Genomic DNA, 20,153 nt, shown 5'->3' with positions numbered 1-20,153 from the left:
ACCTTAGTATTGAGTGGGGTGCAGTCCATGGTCAAAGCTCATGTTTATAGGAAACCTGAGACACCCAGAAGATCTTATCATCAGGGTATAAATTTTAGAAATAGTTACAGATAATGAAGTTGTACCATATGTGTCTTTAGCTTACACACTCTTAACAGGAGAAATACTAATTTTAATTATACTTGTAATTCATCTGTCATTCCATTTAAGGAGTGTACATGCCAACGTAACCATGAGCTGGGGGATCCCTGCAATATCAGCTCCTGGTGCTTCGTCATCACTTGGCTTTTCATGCTGAATATAAAGATGCAACTTCCTCTGGAACTCTCTTGAAGAAGAGAAAGAAAAACTGACTCCTTGACTAAAGGAGTTGGCTAGGGTTATTTTAATTTACTTGCTGACTTTGAACACAACCAACCCGTAAGGGTCGATGACGTTGTATCTTCTTCTTAAGTAGATGGACCCACTTGTACCCAGTTTCGCCATAGAACAATGGTTGTTTTTCAGGTTTCCAATGCAGCTAATTATGGAGTGGCAGTGTAGAGTATGGCACTTTAGAGACTGCCTGGTGGTGCTTATTCTCTGATGTTGAACTTATTTAACAGAGTAGTTTACTTCTGATTTCCAAGCTTGTTAATACCCCACAACACTGTTGACATTTCTAGATGTCACATCTCTCATGTCATGGCAATGATCTTCAGCCCTGGGTCAGAGAGGCAGAAGGTGGTTCTTCTCTAGGGGGTGCCTTTTGGAATCTTGGTAGTGAAATAGAGGTTATGTGTCATTTGAAAATCTCCCTTCCCTGCTTTCTCTTTTTTTGGCTTTTGCTGCTTGTTTTATGTTCCATCTCTTCAGTAATCAGACACGGGTCTTTCGTCTCTTGTACTTAGTATATATACCTATTTATAAAAGCAACTTATACTAATGCGTCATTTCTTTATACAAATAATAAAATATAATGACTGTTTTGAAAGACAGGCTAGGTTTTGTTTTAAGTTTCAAACATATATATTCGTGTGAAATACGAATACCGTGAAAAATATGAATTGGAAGTTGCATGTTGACGATGTCTTGAGTTTCTTCCAATGTCAGTGAAGCAGCCTTTAGAATTTCTGTGTATCATGGAGAACATTATTAATTAGGAAAGCTGTGCTGTGCAATGAGCCTGAGTTCTCTAGGTGAGATCTATCACATTATTTAGCAATCTAAGTAACACTTTATTCAGCTAGTAAACATTTTAAATTAAACAACAAAAGATTAGAGTAAGATGGATGCCTCTCTTAATCCAACTCTTTTTTTTTAAGACACACTACACGTGTGAGAGCGCTGTTCTTATTATGTGGGCGTTGACTTACCATTGTGCATGTGTTCAGCTTGGGCCTAAGGGGTTCCTTTCATTTTCACCCTAAGTGATACATGCAAAAATCTTCACAGAATAAAGAGCATGAAGCCTTACTATCACTGGGACTGCAATTTTATTAAGCAGTCCAGGGCTTTGAAATGATGCCCAAGGAGACTTGTGTGTCTGGAGACTGTGTGAAGGAACATGCAGATACTGGTGTGACATCTCAGGCTCCCATCTTTTGTACTGCATCTCGAGGAAGACCTTGCTAATCAAACATCCTTTAATACAGGCTGAACACAACTTTTCAGGAACATGTGTTTCTAGGCTTGTGGGCAAAGGTTGAAAGGTTGTGTCCTGTTGGAGAGTACATTTCCCCCTCTCATGATGCAAGGTGACTTGCTTCAAATGTATATTCTGTTATTTTTATTGTATCACAGACATAGGAAGATGGCATTGGCTTGTAGAAGCAAATTGCTCTTCAGGATCAATTGGGGTCTTTACGGTTCATTGTAGGGGGGTGGCCTAGGCATACTCAGAAAGGGAAAAGGAAAAGAGCTTGTTTGGAAGGTATTTGAAATAAGGCACTGGGGCAAGTCTCTGACACTCAGGAAGTGAATTAGTCACCTAGGGCTGCCATTACAAATACCACAGACTAGACAGCTTACACAACAGAGATTTATTTTCTCCCAGTTCTGGAGACTAGAAATCCAAGATCAAGGTGTGGGCAGGGTTGGTTTTTCTGTGGCTTCTGTCCTAGGCCACCTTTTCCCTGTGTTTTCCCATTCTGGTGGCTTTTCCTATGTGTGTCTCTGTGTCTTCATCTCCCCTCACCGATATTAGATGAGGACCTACCCTAAGGATCTCATTTTAACCTAATCACCTCTTGAAAGACACTATCTCCATGTACAGTCACATTCGAGGTCCTGGAGGTTAGGATTTCAACATAGGATTTTGGGGAGGGGACACAATGGAGTCCATAATAGGAAGGATGTGAAAAAAGTGTAGGAACAGATTGAGGACTTTCTTGTGGAATTAAAAAAAAACAAAACTCCCTTTGCCTTGGTGAGATGGGTTAAATGATGCATCCCAAACTTCAGTTACTTGTATGGAATTTTCATAACTTTTGCCATTACTACTCAATCTTTATTAGTTCCCAGTGCCCTTAATATCTTAGTAACTTTTTCATTGCACCTTAGACCAAAAAAATACCTACCATTTCCTTGTTAGGTGCTAACAACTTAGTAGCCATTTGAAAATATAAAACATATAAATTGAAAGAAAACTCGCATTTTAATTTTATTTTTAAATAACCACATTACTTACTAGTGAGATAAGTGTGCCTTTGAGGCACTGCACAGCTTCTCCAACCTTGGAGTCAGAATGGACGCTGCCACCCTCATTTCCCATTCCACACTGATTTTCATGCAGGAGTTGGTTTTTTCTTGTTTTCTTTTTTTTTTTTTAATCACAACAACTACCTGAGACCCGGCTTTGTGTTGATACGATGTGATGGAAACAATGTAACACAATCTAATACTAAAACTGTAAAACTGTCTTGAGTTTGATCATTCTCGCAATAGAGTGCGTTCCCCTTGAAACTTTAAAAATATCCCCAGTGTCCTGGGAGTTCATTATAGTACCCGTAGATATCTCTGCACAGTGTAGGGAGTATAGACCTGTACTATTTACTGATTATTTTCCTTCAATCAGCTCACATTTTGACATTTTATTTTTACATTTTTTAACTTATCCTCCCTGTTAACATTGACATCTATGAGAAACTGTCTCTGTATTTCATACATAATAAAATCCATATACCACCTAAAAATCATTTACTGTATTACCAGTGATACTCTATGTACTTTAAGAAATATGGTGTTTATTTTTTTTAACATTTTTTTAAAATTTAATTAATTAATTAATTAATTTTTGGCTGTGTTGGGTCTTCATTGCTGTGCGAGGGCTTTCTCTAGTTGCGGCGAGCAGGGGCCACTCTTCATCGCGGTGCGCAGGCCTCTCACTGTCGAGGCCTCTCTTGTCGCGGAGCACAGGCTCCAGACACGCAGGCTCAGTAGTTGTGGCTCATGGGCCCAGTTGCTCTGCGGCATGTGGGGTCTTCCCAGACCAGGTATCGAACCCGTGTCCTCTGCATTGGCAGGCAGATTCTCAACCACTGCGCCACCAGGGAAGCCCCAATATGGTGTTTATTAATTTGAAAGAGCAAAAGATTTTTATTTTAACACTTTATTTTTTTGCAAATGTATGATTTTTTTTAATTAATTAATTTATTTATTATTTATGTTTGGCTGCATTGGGTCCTTGTTGCTGCATGCAGGCTTTCTCTAGTTGCGGTGCGCGGGCTGCTCCTTGAGGTGGCTTCTCATGTTGCAGAGCGTGGGCTATAGGTGTGCGAGCTTCAGTAGTTGCAGCGCATGGGCTCAGTGGTTGTGGCTCACGGGATCTAGAGCGCAGGCTCAGTAGCTGTGGCACACGGGCTTAGTTGCTCCGCGGCATGTGGGATCTTCCCGGACCAGGGATCAAACCCGTGTCCCCTGCATTGGCAGGCGGATTCTTAACCACTGCGCCACCAGGGAAGTCCCTGATTTTTTTAAAATACTTTTTAAAGAAATTTTAGGTTCAGAGCAAAATTGAGCCGAAGGTGTGGAGAGTTCCCATATACCTCCTGCTCCCACACGTATATATAGCCTCCCCCAATATTAATATCGCCACCAGAGTGGGGCATTTCAACACTAGATGAACCTATAGTGACACATCATTATAACCCAAAGTCCCTACTTGACATTAGGGTTCACTGTTGGTGTTGCACACCATTTGGGTTTGGACGAATGCATAACAACATGTAACGGTCATTATAGTCTCATGTATTGTACAGTAGTTTCACTGTCCTAAAATCCTCTGTGCACCACCTCTTTAAGTTTCTGATTTTTATTTTACTTTTAGGAACTTGAAATGCAGGCTCGAGCTCATGGACTTTCCCTTATTCCATCCACGGGTCTCTGCTCTCCAGATTTGGTGAGTCGGATCATCAAGCAGGAACCCGCTCTTGAGAACTGCAGCCAAGACCTCCTCCAACAGCACGCAGACCTAACATGTACAACGACCCTGGATCTCACAGATGGCACCATCACCTTCAACAACAACTTTGGAGCTGGGACCGAGAGCAGCCAAGCCTATAGTGTTCCCACGAAAATGGGATCCAAACTGGAAGACATCCTCATGGACGATACTCTTTCTCCTGTTGGCATAACTGATCCACTTCTTTCCTCGGTGTCCCCTGGGGCATCCAAAACCAGCAGCCGAAGGAGCAGTATGAGCATGGAAGAAACCGAGCACGCTTGCTAGCAAATTCTCCCTGCTCTGCATTCTCACAGACTGCTTCCTTTCTTGATTAGCAGATTTAATAATTTACCTGAAGGGGTTTTCTTGATCATTTTCCTTTAATATGAAAAATTTTTTTTCATGCTTTATCAATAGCCCAGGATATATTTTATTTTTAGAATTTTGTGAAACAGACTTGTATATTCTATTTTACAACTACAAATGCCTCCAAAGTACTGTATGGTAGTGTACAGTATCCGTGAACTGAATTCACCCCAGATTTTGGGTTTCAGAGCAAGAGGATTTTTGCATCAGAGAAATTGCTGTCCATTTTTATCAGGGGAAACTTGGTTTGCTATTTGCATGCCTGTGACTTCCTTGGAAATGAAATGTAAAGTTTAATTGAAAGAATGTAAAGCAAGGAAAAAAAAGAGAAAGAGAGAGAGGAGGAGGGTGGGGAAGTAAAGAAATCCGTACTAACACTTTTCCATTTTGTAAATGTATTGATTCATTGGTACTGCCTTAAAGATACAGTACCCTTTTAGCATCATTTAGTCTTTATACTGCAAACTATTTAAAGAAATACTATATTCCATAAAAGAAAAAAAAATGCAAACATTTTCACGTATATTGTCTGGTTAGAAAATGTAACTGATACCTTAGGTGCAACTGAAATTGAAGGGAGATATAGACCAAGGCTCTGAAACATGGGGTCTCATCTTGTTCTCATTCATTCTGTGCTCTGTTACAGTTTTCCTCATCAGTGAGTGTGATTCAGTTTTTCATAAGATATATTTTATTTTGAAATGGAAATTAATGTCCTCTCAAAGTAAAATGTTGAGGAGCACTGAAAGTTTTCCTCTTTTTTTTTTTCCTCTTCAATTTCGCTTTTGATAAGAAAACCAAACTGGGCACATTTCTAATTGGCTTTACTATTTTTATTTTTAAATTATGTTTTACTGTTCATTTGATTTGTACAGATTCTTTATTATCATTGTTCTTTTCAATATGTTTGTATTTGTAAGAATATGCATCTTAAAATGGCAAGTTTTCGATATTTTTACAACTCACTGGTGGTTTTCCGCATTCTTTGTACACACATGAAAGCAAACTTTTATGCAAGGTCTTGCGTTTAAAGAGAGCTTTGTGAATATTTTGTATATTACAGTCTCACTCAGAACTATTTTCCACACATTTAAGCTGTAGTATAAATAGGCTAAAAACCGGCTTTCTAGAGAGAAACAACTTACATATTTATTTTTAGTGATATAAAACTAGCAATATCCTTGGAGAATGATAACCATAGCATTAATATGCCCGTTATGGTCATTTAAATTGGGGTTTATTTCAGCAAACCTGCTGAATGGTTTTTAAAGAGAGAAATACTGTATTGGCCAATTACTGTTACTTGATAACAATGTTTTAACAAACAGCAATGTTGTAAAGTTAGTTTCAGTGCATTACCTACTTGTATAGTCCTATGCAATAACAGTAGTGTTACATATATTCTATCAGGCCTAGATGTTTTATACAGATGACAAATGGTGTTAAGAGGCAGGCTGTTGAATGGAGTTTCTCAGTAGCAGCCTACAATTGAATAGCAAGTGGCATAAAGCATATCCATTCAGAATGAAGTGCCTTAAATATAGCAGTAGTCTCTAGCACTGACTGAACTGTAATGTAGGAGAAAGTTTCAAGATGGTATCTATAATCAAGAGGAATGTGTAGCATGGTGCCTATGTAGACAATATAAGAGCTTCCAATTTTCCTTCATATATTTTTAATATGAAATATATTTTAGTGACAGAGTGCCAACTTCTTTCATCAGGAAACCTTATTCAGGAGGTATTTGTGTGTGTGTGTGTGTGTGTGTGTGTGTGTGTGTGTGTGTGTGTGTGTGTGTGTTTAAAGAAAAACAGTTTAAATGTCAACTGTGAATTGGTGATGGATATTGGAGGGTTCAGACAGAAGGACTGTCAGATGTATGAATGGATGGCTTACGTGAAAATAATCAACCGCATAGTTACCATGCACGGTGGGCAATGAGAATCCTTGGAAACATTGATGATGCTATCAGTTTTACAGCTTTATGACTTAAGGGGGTAGGGAAAATTAGTTCCCATTCTTTCAACCCCCTTAATTGTACAGCTCTTTTCCTAGAATAGTGATGCAAATCTGCATGAACAGCTAATTGTACCATAGTGTTCATTGATACAATCATAGCAGTGTCTATTTTTCTCTTCATATTTATATAGGGGGAGGGGAGCTGGGCGCAAAAGTCGAAGATCGCGATGGTATGATGCTAGTTTTCCTTAGCTGATTTAGAGAGTTCTTAAAGATAGAGCAAGTTTGACTCACCCATGGCCCAGGGAATTTGGCCAGGGTTAAGCCACCTTCTAGAAAGCTTTGTTGAAAGAAAGCATGGCATCTTGTACCACTGCCCTGACGCTCGCAGCTCCTGAGCTCACCATTGCCTGCTTCTCCATCCCCTTCTTAACAGACAATTTCTGGGAGGGGGCAGGTGAGCAAGCTCAGGAGAATGCTGCAATCTCTGGGGTGGTTTTATTTATTTCTTTTTTGCCAAATAGAGTGTGGATGCGCTTTAGAGACTAGCTAAGCCAAGAGGCGGTGGTTTGAGCTCACTGTTTGTGACAAGGAGAATGGTCCACACCACTCCCCCCATCCCTGGGTGCAGAATTGTGACTTGGGATTGGGCCTCCATATGGAGTGACCAAAATGCCAAACTTGTCCACCTGCCTCTGGGTATGGCAATGGAAATACCAAACCTTCTGACTTTGCCAAAAACCATACAACCAACCTGGTCATACATAGGATGACAAACTTCTTTCTGGTTGTTTTAAAATACTAAAGCAATAAGAACAAATAAAATACATAGGAAGTTAAAAGATATAAAATAAAGCACAAAGGAATGCACTTACTAATTTTTTTAAAATGCACTGGGGAAACGTTGATGTTGATAACAGTATATAAAAAAAACCCTATTTCTTGAAAAAAAAATGACAAATGACTGTCTCTTGCGGACGCTTGGTACTGTAATGTTAATACTAGTCACCTGCTGTTGGATGCAGCAATAATTTCTGTATGGTCCATAGCACTGTATATTATGGATCGATATTAATGTATCCAATGAAATAACTGAACTGTTGTTCTTGATAGCCTCATTAAAGCATTTGGTTTTTCACATAGTGGTGGCCAATTGTGTTTAGTTAATGCCAATTTTGAATATTTTTTGCTTTATCAAAAAATAGGAGCACACATTTTCTTCTGATTTAATGAATAACAAATTGCATGAAAAAAATTTAAATGCCAGTAAGTACTTTTTTTGTTTTAAATGCCACTCTAAGATATTACTTTTTGGTTTTAAAGATTTTTGATTACTTTATGACTTGCACTGAGATGAACTATAATTATGCAGCTTTCCCCCCTCTGAATTTAGGGAGTTTTAAAAGTCCCAAATGCCAAGAATTCATTTTAGATATAGGAATTTTATTTTAAATGTTTCAGTGAGAGGTAGCTTTACAAAGAGAGAAATTGTCAGAGAAACTCTTGGATATTTACGAAAAAGGTATTGGGTTTTTAAAATACAAATTTGTGATAATGAAAGCTTAATATACCCAGGTTGCCAGCTTCTGGCTGTTTTTTTTTTTTTTTTTTTTTTAAATACAGTACTTAAGAATCATTTGTTAAATGTTGGATTTGAATTGGGAAGTGTCAGACAAAACATGTCTTTATTCCCTAGCTAGACCTTAAACTTCTGCCCTTAAAAAAAAAAAATCATCTGGTTTAACCTCTGGAGAAAAGGAGCAAGAAACTTCCCGTAACATTTCTGATCTGATTGTCAGCTTTTTCTTAAGCATGATTTTTTTCCCCTTAAATTGTAATATACAATAATTGAGCCTTTTCTTTTTCAGAGTTAGTTGAATCATTTATATTTCCCATAGACATGTGATTGTGTGATGTCTTAAAAACGTGTACAAGTAGGAAGATTTCGTATCTGAACAAGAGAATTTTCTGGGCTACACTGAAAGCAGGTAAGTTGAAAGTTGGGGCTTTTCACCTCAGGGGGGGTCTGTACCAGGACTTTAACCCAAGTTTCTGACCTGTTAATAAACATTCACTTCACAGTCTATAAGGATCTTTAATCTCTAGCTCCCCGCCCCCCCAAAACTGTTACCTGAACATCAGACATTGGCCTACAGCTTGGATGATTTTATTTCATATCCACAGACTTACCTTTCTTAAATTTTTTATTAAGCAAACCTACTTAAAAAACAAACATACATATCCCTGAAATGGCAAAGCATGGACTTTCAGCTAAATTTACTGATTTTGAATCTCATCTCTGCCCGTTTCCAGCTGTGTGATTTTGAGCAATTAGCTTCTCTGTGTCTCAATTTTCTTTCTGTTCATTGGAAATAATAAAAGCAGCTACCACAGAGTGGTCCTGTGAAGACTATGCAAATTAATACACTAGGAGTTTTGCTTGACAGCACATAATAAATCCTCAGTAAGTGTAGCTATTTGTATATTATCATCATAAACACTTTCATTATTAAAATAGAATAACGTTCCCAGGGCCACCTAAAACCATCATATGTATCAACAGAAGCATGCACGTGTTGAGAAACACTGCATTTTAGTATATGACTAACGTCTGTGTGAATTGGCAAGGTGACGGAAGCCAGGCTACTTTGGAGAAGAGGGCATCATTGTCTCTAGGATCCAGGATTAAAATATTTTAAAGAATTAGTAATAAACCCAATTTACATTGTAAAAACATCTTCAGCAAAAATGACCTAAAATTTAAATTGTTTTAAACCTTTATACTCTGCATGTATGCCTCTGCCATGAGAAATATTATATTATTTCCAGAAAATTTGTCTTGCTGTAGCTGAAATCTCTATTATATTCCTTAGAGTGTTAAATTTTTTAATCCTTTATGACATACATTGATGTTATGTATCTAAAGAGTGGTGTCTTGACTATATCCTATCCGTTCACTTTTCTATCAATATTTAAATGTTTTTCAGGTTTTTATTTTCAGTTATACTTACATTTGATGACTTCTTTAGAACACCATCTGAGGAGTTAATCTTCATAATCCAGCCAACATAAATGAACCTTTAGAACTACCCTGTTTTTATTTTTTTGTGTATGCCGAGATTTAATGCATAGCCAAGTAGCATGAGGAAAGCTCATTTAAGAGGAGTGTTGTAAAGTTAGATTTTCATTATATTTAGAGAGAGATGGTGATGATCTCTTAATTCTTTGCTGCCACATCTGAAGCTCAATAGCAATGGTTTCATGTCCTCACCCATACTAACATGAATCTGTAATATACAGCTTATGCAGAATATAAATGGTTTCCATTCCATTCCCAGTTTTCCCAAGAGGAATGTTACCTGCTCCCCCCTCCAAATACAGAGTACATTTGCCATATTAAAATTGTCAGACTTGTTTGTATATAAAATTTAGACATGACTAATCTTATTTGTGTTCAATATTTATAGGTCTTTGGAGCCTATTACCTATACCAGATATACTGGAAAGTAATACAACTGTACCCAAATCCAAATAAATCTCAGCAACATGTCTGAATGGTAAAGGCAGTTTGCTTTTGAAAAATTTGCATTTTAAATTTCTAATTATGGAGTCAGCTGAAGTTATATCCAAATGGGTGCAATTGTCACTCAAAGTTCCTTACATATTATTCAGACAGCAAAATCTGTGTAGATAGAAGCCACTAAACTACTGTTTCCCAAACTTTGCTTTGTGGAACTAGTTCCACAAGCTGTTCCAAAAGTTGCTTTGGGGAATGGGGGTTTTGGAAGTCGGGGTAGGAAGCAAAATGCTGTGGTTAATTTTCAGAGAGTTAACTTTGGGAAATACTGGGTTAATCCGATTTAAACAGGTATCTACTGCAAGACTTTTCACATTCTAAAATATGCAAGTGTGCATTGAGAGTTTTCGGGACTGGGAATAGTATGTAATGTTTCCCAATCTTTTTGACCACAGGAGCGCGTGCGTGTGTGTGTGTGTGTGTGTGTGTGTATAAAATAACTGTTAATGGTTCCACAGAACATAGTTTGGAAAATTCTGGAGATTTTTTCAGAAGTTATATAGTTGATAAGGATAATTCCTTCTGTTTTCCTAAGGTAATGTGCTTACATTTGTTTATTGTTCTGTAGGAAGAAAATGATGTCATTAAAACATTATTATTCATGAATAAGCATTTTAGCTTAGCTTTTCATTTCCAATGAAAATATAAAATTCTGGTTAAGGAAACTATTGCCACTAAAATATAATTATTCCTGAATTCAAAAAGTAATTTGTGTTTTGATTTTTAGTGAACATATAAATTCTGGTTATGCTCATATTCAGTGTACCTTTGCTATAAGTGGTAAAAAAAAAAAAAAAGTCTCTGGGCACCTGATATTTGGGAAGTCGGGTGGAGGTCTTGGGCACAATACAATTGGTTTATAACTTTAGGTCCTGCTCATTGGTGTTTTGGTGGAAGGAAGTTAGGAAGAATTGCATGAGGTTCAGAATTTACAGAGTCTTGTCAATGATTTCTTTTTTTAATGCAGGCAAATCCTAACCGAAGGACCAGTTTAAATCTCAGAAGTTCAGTTACTAATTGTTTGTAGACCAACCCAGAAAAACTATGCTAATCATCATGTACCTGAAGTATATCTTAGTACTTATTAAGACTGCTCTAGAATGGAAAAACCCAGTATTGCAAAGTCCGAGGGAAAACACATTAACACATCTTTTGCACTCCTTACAAATGAGATCAGAGATTTCTTTCATTCATGGTGTTCAGTTCCCACTCTTTGCTTGGAAATAAATGGTGAACAGAGGAACTTCTCTACAATGGGAAAGAGGAATTTATTGGCTCATATTACCATACAGTCTAAATGGTGAATGTAACTTCCCGTGTGCCTGAATTCAAGGGCTTCAACAAGGTGCTCTCTCTGCCTCTCTGTAGTTTTCTTGACTCTGCCCTCCTCTCTGCATGTGAGTCTTCTCCATGAGAACTCCTCTGGCAGTTTCAAGGTCCAGTTGAAAGCCAGCACCTCCTCTCTCTTGCTAATACCAAGTCCCTGTATTAGTTCTGATCAGGCCAACTTGAGCATGACCACCATGGCCCAAAGATGGAACATGCCAATTGGCCAGGTCTGGGTCATGTGGTCCACTCCGGTAGATTCAGTGATCGGCACCTAAACTATGTGGAGCAAGAGAAAGGGAGGTGAGATTCACCCAGACTCCAAAGGGTGATGCTGCTCTAAAAACGGGGAGGTGAGAACTTCAGGAAAGCAGAACAACAGATACTCATCTCTGTACCTTTGGAGAAGATTGGGCAAGCTCTACCTTTTCCAATCTCTTGCCACTCCCAGATGCATCCATTTAGGATCTTTCTTTCCTCTACCTTAACCACAGGATGATGGAAAGGGAGGGCAAGAAGGTATTAAATCCCTACATCTGTATCCCCCTCCTCCTCATTCATGGCTAGGTTTTCATAAATTATTTTCCAACTCTTACCCCTGCGCCCCAACATAATCCTCTACCAGATGGAGATCCTAAGACCCAAGCTTTTCAATAAGATGTTTAGAGAATTCACTAAGCACACGTTCCTCTAAATACACGTGGACTCTTCTGTCATTTCCAAAGCCCACTGAGTTGTCAGGATGTTTTCAGTTACAGGACAGAAGCGAAACTCCCTTTGGCTTAAACTGAAAGGGAGGATTTACTGATTCACATAGAAAAACTCCAGGATTGAGAGTTGGAGTGTTCAAATGACACTTCCTGAATCGGTGCCTCTCTTTCTTTGCCCTGCTCTCCTCTTTGTGGGCTTCATTCTTAGCCAGACTCTCTCTCTGTGAGGTGGCAAAATGGCCGATGGTCCCAAACCACCCTTGCTGTTTATCAACCAGCCTGGAAAACGTGTTTCTGTCCTTCCAGAGTCTCCTTGGCCTGAATTGGCTGGTAGGCTTACTCCTGGACCAATCACTGTTGGCAGGGGCGGGGTATAGGCAGGCCACGCCCAGTCATATTTCCACCTTGAACCAGGTGGACTCAGTCCTTCTGGAGGGGAAAGGGGCAGCCTTGCAAGCTGGAAGGTGGTCCTCCCATGGTCCTTGTTAGATGTCCTTTCTGCTGGTGAATGTCTAATTTTTGCTCTTCCAACAGTTGGCTCCTTATTTACATTTCAGATTAAAATTTACCTCCTCAGAGAAGAGGGCACTGACCACCTTACAGAAAGGAAGCTCCACTTCTGTTTTCTTAACACACCATCTTATTTCCTTCATACCCTATTTTTTCTTCCTCTTCTACTGCTTATCCCTCTTCCCCTGTCCTTGCCCCTCTCCCTCCTCTCCTCCCCTTTCCTTTCTTAAATCAATTTGAGCTAGTTTCCTGCCACTTGTGTAAAAAATAATCATATCTGTGACCAGCAGACCAAGACTGGCAAGTTTTGCCACAATATTGTCAATAAAAATACAGTCTTGTTTAAAACAAACAAAAAAACATAGATAACATTGGAAAAAAGTTGTAGGTTAAAAGAATCTGTTTGCTAGGACTGTGGAAATATCTGTTTAGAAGCACATGTTATCACATCTTGTTTACATGAGTTCTTGGGAGATGAATTCAATTATGAATAATTTATCTCTCTAAATGGCCAAAAGTTTCTCTTCCCTGTTTTTGATGATAGACTTTCTCAAGTGTATTATTCTCTGCCTCTTGAAACAGAATATAAAGAATATAATTTTACCTGTGCTTGATGGTACGGGACCATCACTTCATTGAGCTGTGATTCAGTGGTATCCTTGGGGGCTTCAGAGGTGGAATGGAGGTTGAGATCCTTATCTTAAGAGACCTTAGAGAGCAGTGCTCTTACCCCGTCTCCTTTCCTCCTCAACCCTTCAGATTTACAGCTACGGCTCTGCTGTGGGTTTGGGCAAACTGCTAATCCAGTTAAGTCATTAACAGTTAACAGAATTGCGTCTTGTACGAGGAAAATCTGGCCTGTGTGAAGATCTGGGTGTTCTCATGTAGTGCATGAACTTTAGTGCTTTGATGTGGGCTGTACAGAAACTTTTTTCTCCCCTAGTTTCCTGTTTTTTTCACTGGACTTTGGCTCATAGAAGTTGCTGGGTTTGTGACCTAGTTAAAGAGGTTTTGCTATGATTAGAAACACAGGCCAGACTCCTTGGGGTCATGGGGTTGTGTTTTGCTATGCCACTTGTAAGCCATTCTTCTTTCTTTGCTTTGCAGGAATTCCACTAATTTAGTTCAGCTCAGACCAGGGTCAACAAAGTTTTCTGTAAAGGCCCTGATATTTAATACCGTGGACTTTGCAGGTCGAGAGGCAAAATCAAGGAAATTATGTCAGTACTTGTATAACAAGAGAGAAAACAAATTTCCACAAATTTTTCATTGGTGAAATTCAAAGTATAATAATAATAATTGAGCACCATGTTTGTAACTCAGATCTACTCATGAAAAGAAGGGAATTATTTTTGAGAGGAATAACATTTGGCTTAGTTGGGGTTTGAAGTTAGTGTTTCCTAACACTAACCTGATTGTAAATGTTGATTAAATCGATTGTAAATGTTCATTTGTAAAAGTCAACTCACAGGCTGTTCAGAAGCAGGGGACAGGTCATATTGGGGCCATAATTTTCCAACTTCTGGACTATGGCATAGATGGATAATTGTCCCTGTTTTCTCTTCTTCCTGTTAATAATAGAATGCTCTGAATTTTAGCTCAGCACATAGCCACATTGCTCACTTCCTTCTTTTCCAGCCTCCCTTGCAGCTAGGTGAGATCATGTCATTAAATTCTGGATAATAGGATGTGAGCAGCCCTGTATTTCTTACTTCCTACGGGCTGGAAAACAGAGCTGAAGCAGCCACTTGGAACCCAGAGACAGATGCCTGACGTTGACTGTGGCACAGCTGCCCGCCAGCCCTGCACCTCTCTCCAGACCGTATGTGAAAAAGAAAGAAATTCATTTAAAGTCTGTAGTCTGAAGTCTTCTGTTACAGTTTAACTATGCTTGCAAACCTATGGGAAGAAATGTTTTCTCCTCCTCTTCCTTCTCCTCTTTTTCCTGTTCCTCCTCTTTATCCTTTTCTTCAATGACGTTATTTGAGGATTTTCACTATTTCTTACTGGCCTACTACTTAAATAATCTAAATCAATGCAATTTTTTCTGCTTAAGCAAAAGCAGATTAAATTCCTCTTTATAGCTTGGATGAGAATAGTTGAATTAAAATTTAAAAGCTATCTCAGTATTTTTGTATGTTTCCTAAACAAGGCTTATGAGATGTAGCTGTTCTTCTGTAACAGTAGGAAGGAAAAAAAAAAAAAAAAGCAAACCAAAATCTGAGAGGTGTATCTTACTTTGGTTAGCGAAAACTATTTCGCAGATTTTATCTCTTTATTGGGATTATTATAAAAGACTGGATAACAGCCTTGAGTATTTATTTCTCTCCGTTGTCAGCTGAACTTTTTCTTTAATCATACCTAGTTTGAGATGAGAAACTGCTGAATAGAGACTGTTTTACATATGACACAATGCCAAAAATTGAAAACGATACAAGACACAATGAAACGAGTGCAAATGCTATCGTCTGCGCTATGATGCACTGTGGGGAAAGAAGCCTAAAATGGCATTTTTCTCATCATTTTTTTTTTTTTTTTTTTTTTTTTTTTTTTGCTGTACGCGGGCCTCTCACTGTTGTGGCCTCTCCCGTTGCGGAGCACAGGCTCCGGACGCACAGGCTCAGCGGCCATGGCTCATGGGCCCAGCCGCTCCGCGGCATATGGGATCCTCCCAGACTGGGGCACGAACCCGTATCCCCTGCATCGGCAGGCGGACTCTCAACCAGTGCGCCACCAGGGAGGCCCTCTCATCATTTTTTAAGGACATGGGATATGTGATAACTTCTTGGGCAAATAATTTTCTCTCCAGTTGTGTTTATACCACAGTGTTTTGTTTCAAGCAGTAGTTGTCTTTTCTCCATATAAGGTAACTCTGTTATTAGCCAACATATCTTAGTGTCTATAAAGCCCAAACTGCATTTGGCCATAGATGGTGTTTGAAGTAGTAAAAGACATCAGACTTCTTTTTTGTGTGTTATCTTTTAAGTAGACTTCCTTGAGAGAAAGGACCAGTCGTTGCTTTTCTTTTATTAAAAATGCTAACAGGATCGTCTCAAATAGGTGTGCAGATTGTTCTGCAGGATCCACACAAGTTCTGGGCCACACCAAGCTCTACGATGTCGTGCAGAACATGGATGCCAGAGGCAGCATGGGTTTGAATTCAGTGCCCTCCACTTACAATTGTATAACCTCAGGCAAGAACCTTAACATCTCTCCACCTCTCTTTCTTCTTTTGTAAAGTGTCAATAACTAGTATTCCTTACCTCAGACAGTTGCAAGGCTAAATGAATGAATACATGTCAGAGAACCTTGTCACAGGCTAACATTCAAATGTCAGCTCTTACTGTGCCCTAGAGGCTGTTTTTTTTTTCTTGGACCAGGCTTCCAGTCTAGCGATGGGCAGCTCCAGCTCACTGCCTTGTTCTTCTTGTTTCTGTTTCCCAACTCTTCTACTTATCTCTTGCTGCGTAACAAACGAGCCTGATATCATGGCAGAAAACAGAAGACATCTTATTATGTTTATGGATTCTGTGGATCAGGAATGTGGACAGGGCCTAGCTGGGATGGCTTGTGTTATCTCTACTCTGTGGTGTCTGGGGCCACAGCTGGGAGGACAACGACAGCTGGCCATGACTCAGCAGCTGAGGGCTGGACTCATCGGGAGGCTCCTTCACTCACAGGTCTGGCGCCTAGGCTGGGATGACTCAAAGACTTGGCTCAGCTGAGGCTGTTGACCACAGTGCGCATAACGTCACCTTTCCATGTGGCTTGGGTTTCTCTCACCATGGTGGCTGGTTTCTGAAAGGGAGGAAGCCAAGAGTGAATGTTTCAAAAAACCCGGACGGCACCTGCATGGCTTTTTATGACCTGGCCTCACAAGTCCAAAAGCGTTACTTCCACTTCTCTACTGATCTACAATCACCAGCCCTCTCTGATTGCAGAGGAGGGGACGTGGACTCCCCTCTAGATGGGAGAAATGTCAAAGACTTGAGATCTTTTTCCTTTTTTTTTTTTTTTTTCCTGTACGTGGGCCTCTCACTGTTGTGGCCTCTCCCGTTGCGGAGCACAGGCTCCGGACGCACAGGCTCAGCGGCCATGGCTCACGGGCCCAGCCGCTCCGCGGCATATGGGATCCTCCCAGACCGGGGCACGAACCCGTATCCCCTGCATCGGCAGGCGGACTCTCAACCACTGCGCCACCAGGGAGGCCCCCTTTTTTTTTTTTTTTTGAAAACTTTCTTCTTACAAATTTGGCTCTGTTTCATTGTTAAGCACTTGTTACCCAAGTTCTTCTGGCTACTGGTCCCTGGTCTTCCTCGACTGCTGTGTACCTCTGACTAATCCTAACCCCTAGAATTTGTACCCTAGAGCATCCCTCTGTTAACCTTCACTTACCCCTTCCACAGCCCAGTCAGCCTTCCCTGTCACTGCCCACTCCCCACACCCTGCGTCTCACCTCCTTTCTTTGCTCCCTTGGTCTCTCTACAACTTCATGAAGTTAGTTTATTCTATGCTCGTAGACCCAGAAAAGGGATGTTACTTCAGAAAGTGGAAAACAGCAGAGGCTCTTCATAGTGAAATAGAAAAGACTCACAGCATAGGACAAATACTTGGATGCAAAAGTTTCCTTAACAGACTCCGAAAAGATTCCAAGTTAGGGGTGAAGAGAAGATCGGAGGGAGGGTGATGAGAGCAGAGGTGTTGATGGGCACCAGAGAAATAGGCCCTCCTCACTGTTACTTAGGTCACAGCCTGGGGAGGTGGCAAAAATCTCAGGTAGTTTTGTGGGATCTGAGAGCAGAGAGGACAGGAAGGTCTCCCCAGATAAGTTTCTGGAGAGGCAGCAATATCTAAAGGAAAAAATGACTCCTGGTGTATTTAGGTAGGATGGAGCCTTAGGCAGCATGATCACTCACTAGAAAGACCTGGAATTAAAGACGGAAACACCCAGTCGTGGAAGGACCTTGCAGAGAAGAATGAAGGAAGACTCATCAGTAGCCCAGATGGGCCCATCGCCAAGGACCAGAGAGGGTGACATTGAGGACCTGAAGCCTTGCTTCCCCCAATGCCTCTTTTCTACAGACTCCCCTGAAGTTGAAGCAAAATCCCATGGGCAAAGGAAGAGAACCTCCAGTTTCAAAGATTAGTCTTCCACCTCCTTAATAAGAGGTGGTAGACTCCAATTAGAAATGAAGTCTAATTTTAGAAAAATAAAACAAGTTGTTTTTTTTGCACACCTAAATGTGTGTACTGCAATCCATGGTCACTGCATACATGTAATGTTTCATATTGAGATAGGTTTCCAGAGGGAGGGGGATGTATACAATAGAATACCATATGGTATTGGTTTCTCGATAATTGATTCTAATTTCTGGGGTCTTGGAATTTTATTATATACTGGATTTCTGTCAAACACCTTAGTAAGGACTTAAGCGAGCTGTTGAGTAAGTGGAAATTGTTGTGAATGAGAGTACCATTCATTCATTTAAACCTTACTGAGCAACTGCTCTATGTCAAACATCATGTTAGGTGTTGAAGTTACAGAGGTAAAAAGGACATAGTCTTTGCACTTGAAAATGAGGCTCACATTCTAACAGCTTTGGAACAGACATGATTTCTTGGTGCCATAGACTAGGTCTTATGTTCATAGCTAGACACATTAAGACATGTAGGGAATCTGGTCAATTTAGAAAAAGTATATTCTTAGAGCTTCTTCTTCCAAACTTGTGATAATGATCTCCACGGCAATTCCTCTCTTCTGTGGTTTGGTCAACAGACTCAAGAAGAAGGCTTAAGACACACGTATACACACACACCATCTCTGTATTCTGTAGTAGGGCATGATGCCATTGAAAGATATATTTAGGCAAAATTCACTGGCTTTATAATGATCTTTGTTCACATGAAATGTACAGAAATAAACAGTATTACTGATTCCTTTTTTCTGTTTGATGTCAGTGTAAGATATTCATTAAGAAAATGCACTGGGTGTGATGTTACCTTAATTACAGGATGGGAAGGCAAATTCCCCTTTATAGCTTTGGGCTTTCATGCCACGAGGCTCTTCTGTTTATTCCAATGAATTCCATTCTGGCACGCATGGAAATCACATAACAAATGCATAACGAATGTGACACTCGCACAAAACATCACATTAGTTCCATACTATCAGTTCTATTCCAGTGAACACCAAACCGAATCACATTATTGTAATGTGAGTTGTGATTTAATACCCTAATTTGTAAGTGGTTTTGTCTGAATCTAACATGTTATTTACACCACTCATGGTGATTTCTAAGACATACTAGATGCACACTTATTCGGCTTGGCTACCTCATCCCCACCCTGGTAGACGCACCCCTAAATAATATATCAAGTAGTATTTTGCTACTAAATATGTTCTCAGCTATCTTCCTACCAGGTTCAAAATTACAGGTGACAGTGGTTGTCTGTTGCAATAAGCTCAGAATTCCCATAAAGTAACATGCTTTGAGATGTGGACAACTAAGAATTAGGGAAGAAAATGGATTATCAGTCAGCTCAGGAAAACTTAATAGTTGCAGAATATTACTTATAAAATGAAGTCAAAATCATTCTGTGAGCAGAAGTCAATCTATTTTGAAATAAGACCTTCTTGTTTCCTGAAGGCCTTTTCCTCCAGTGTACATGGCAGGGTCACTTGCATGCTTTAGGCTTTACCTCAGCTGTTACCTCCTGAGTACCCTCTTTGACTACCCTGTTTAAAGCAGCCCCCTCTGTATCAGTTACTCTGTGTCACGTCATCCGGTGTGGCAATGTCTACTACCTATCTTTATCTGCTCTCCCTGTTTTTTTAGTAATAGAATTGCTGCCTAATTTCCAGGTGGGCATTTGACCACCTAGAATGAAGGCTACCTGTTCTAGCTCCCCCTGCAGCCATGGACTATATTCTGGTTATTAGGATAAACACTAAATTATCCTCAAGTGGCAGAGGTATGGCTCTCTTTTCACCTTTGTTCTTCATGTAGATGTAATGGCTGGAACCCAAGTAGTCATCTTGGATCATGAGTTGGAAGCCATGGTGAACAACAAATCTAGGTCCTTGGACTTTCCTGGTGGTGCAGTGGTTAAGAATCCACCTGCCAATGCAGGGGACACGAGTTCGATCCCTGGCCTGGGAAGATCCCACATGTTGTGGAGCAACTAGGATCGTCTGCCATAACTACTGAGCCTGCACTCTAGAGACTGCGAACCACAACTACTGAGCCCGTGTGCCACAACTACTGAAGTCCACACGCCTAGA

At 40.0% G+C, this 20,153-nt stretch overlaps 1 protein-coding gene across 12 annotated transcripts in view; it reads left to right on the top strand.

Moving 5' to 3' along the window:
• The window catches only part of MITF (melanocyte inducing transcription factor), a 227,448-nt gene extending 219,558 nt beyond the window's left edge, over window positions 1–7,890 (top strand). For all 12 annotated transcript variants that reach the window (XM_082638960.1, XM_082638959.1, XM_082638963.1 and 9 more), the window contains exon 10: window positions 4,307–7,890. In XM_082638960.1, coding sequence (XP_082495086.1) covers window positions 4,307–4,708 — 402 coding nt within the window. In that variant the 3' untranslated portion in view covers window positions 4,709–7,890. The remainder of the gene's footprint in view (window positions 1–4,306) is intronic.
• Window positions 7,891–20,153: the final 12,263 nt, after the last annotated feature.

The sequence above is a fragment of the Mesoplodon mirus genome (genome assembly GCF_964341445.2).
Source record: "Mesoplodon mirus genome assembly, chromosome: 12".
NCBI lineage: Eukaryota > Metazoa > Chordata > Mammalia > Artiodactyla > Ziphiidae > Mesoplodon > Mesoplodon mirus.
The sequence above is the reverse complement of the archived record's forward strand: the minus strand, read 5'-3'. Positions and strand labels throughout refer to the sequence as shown.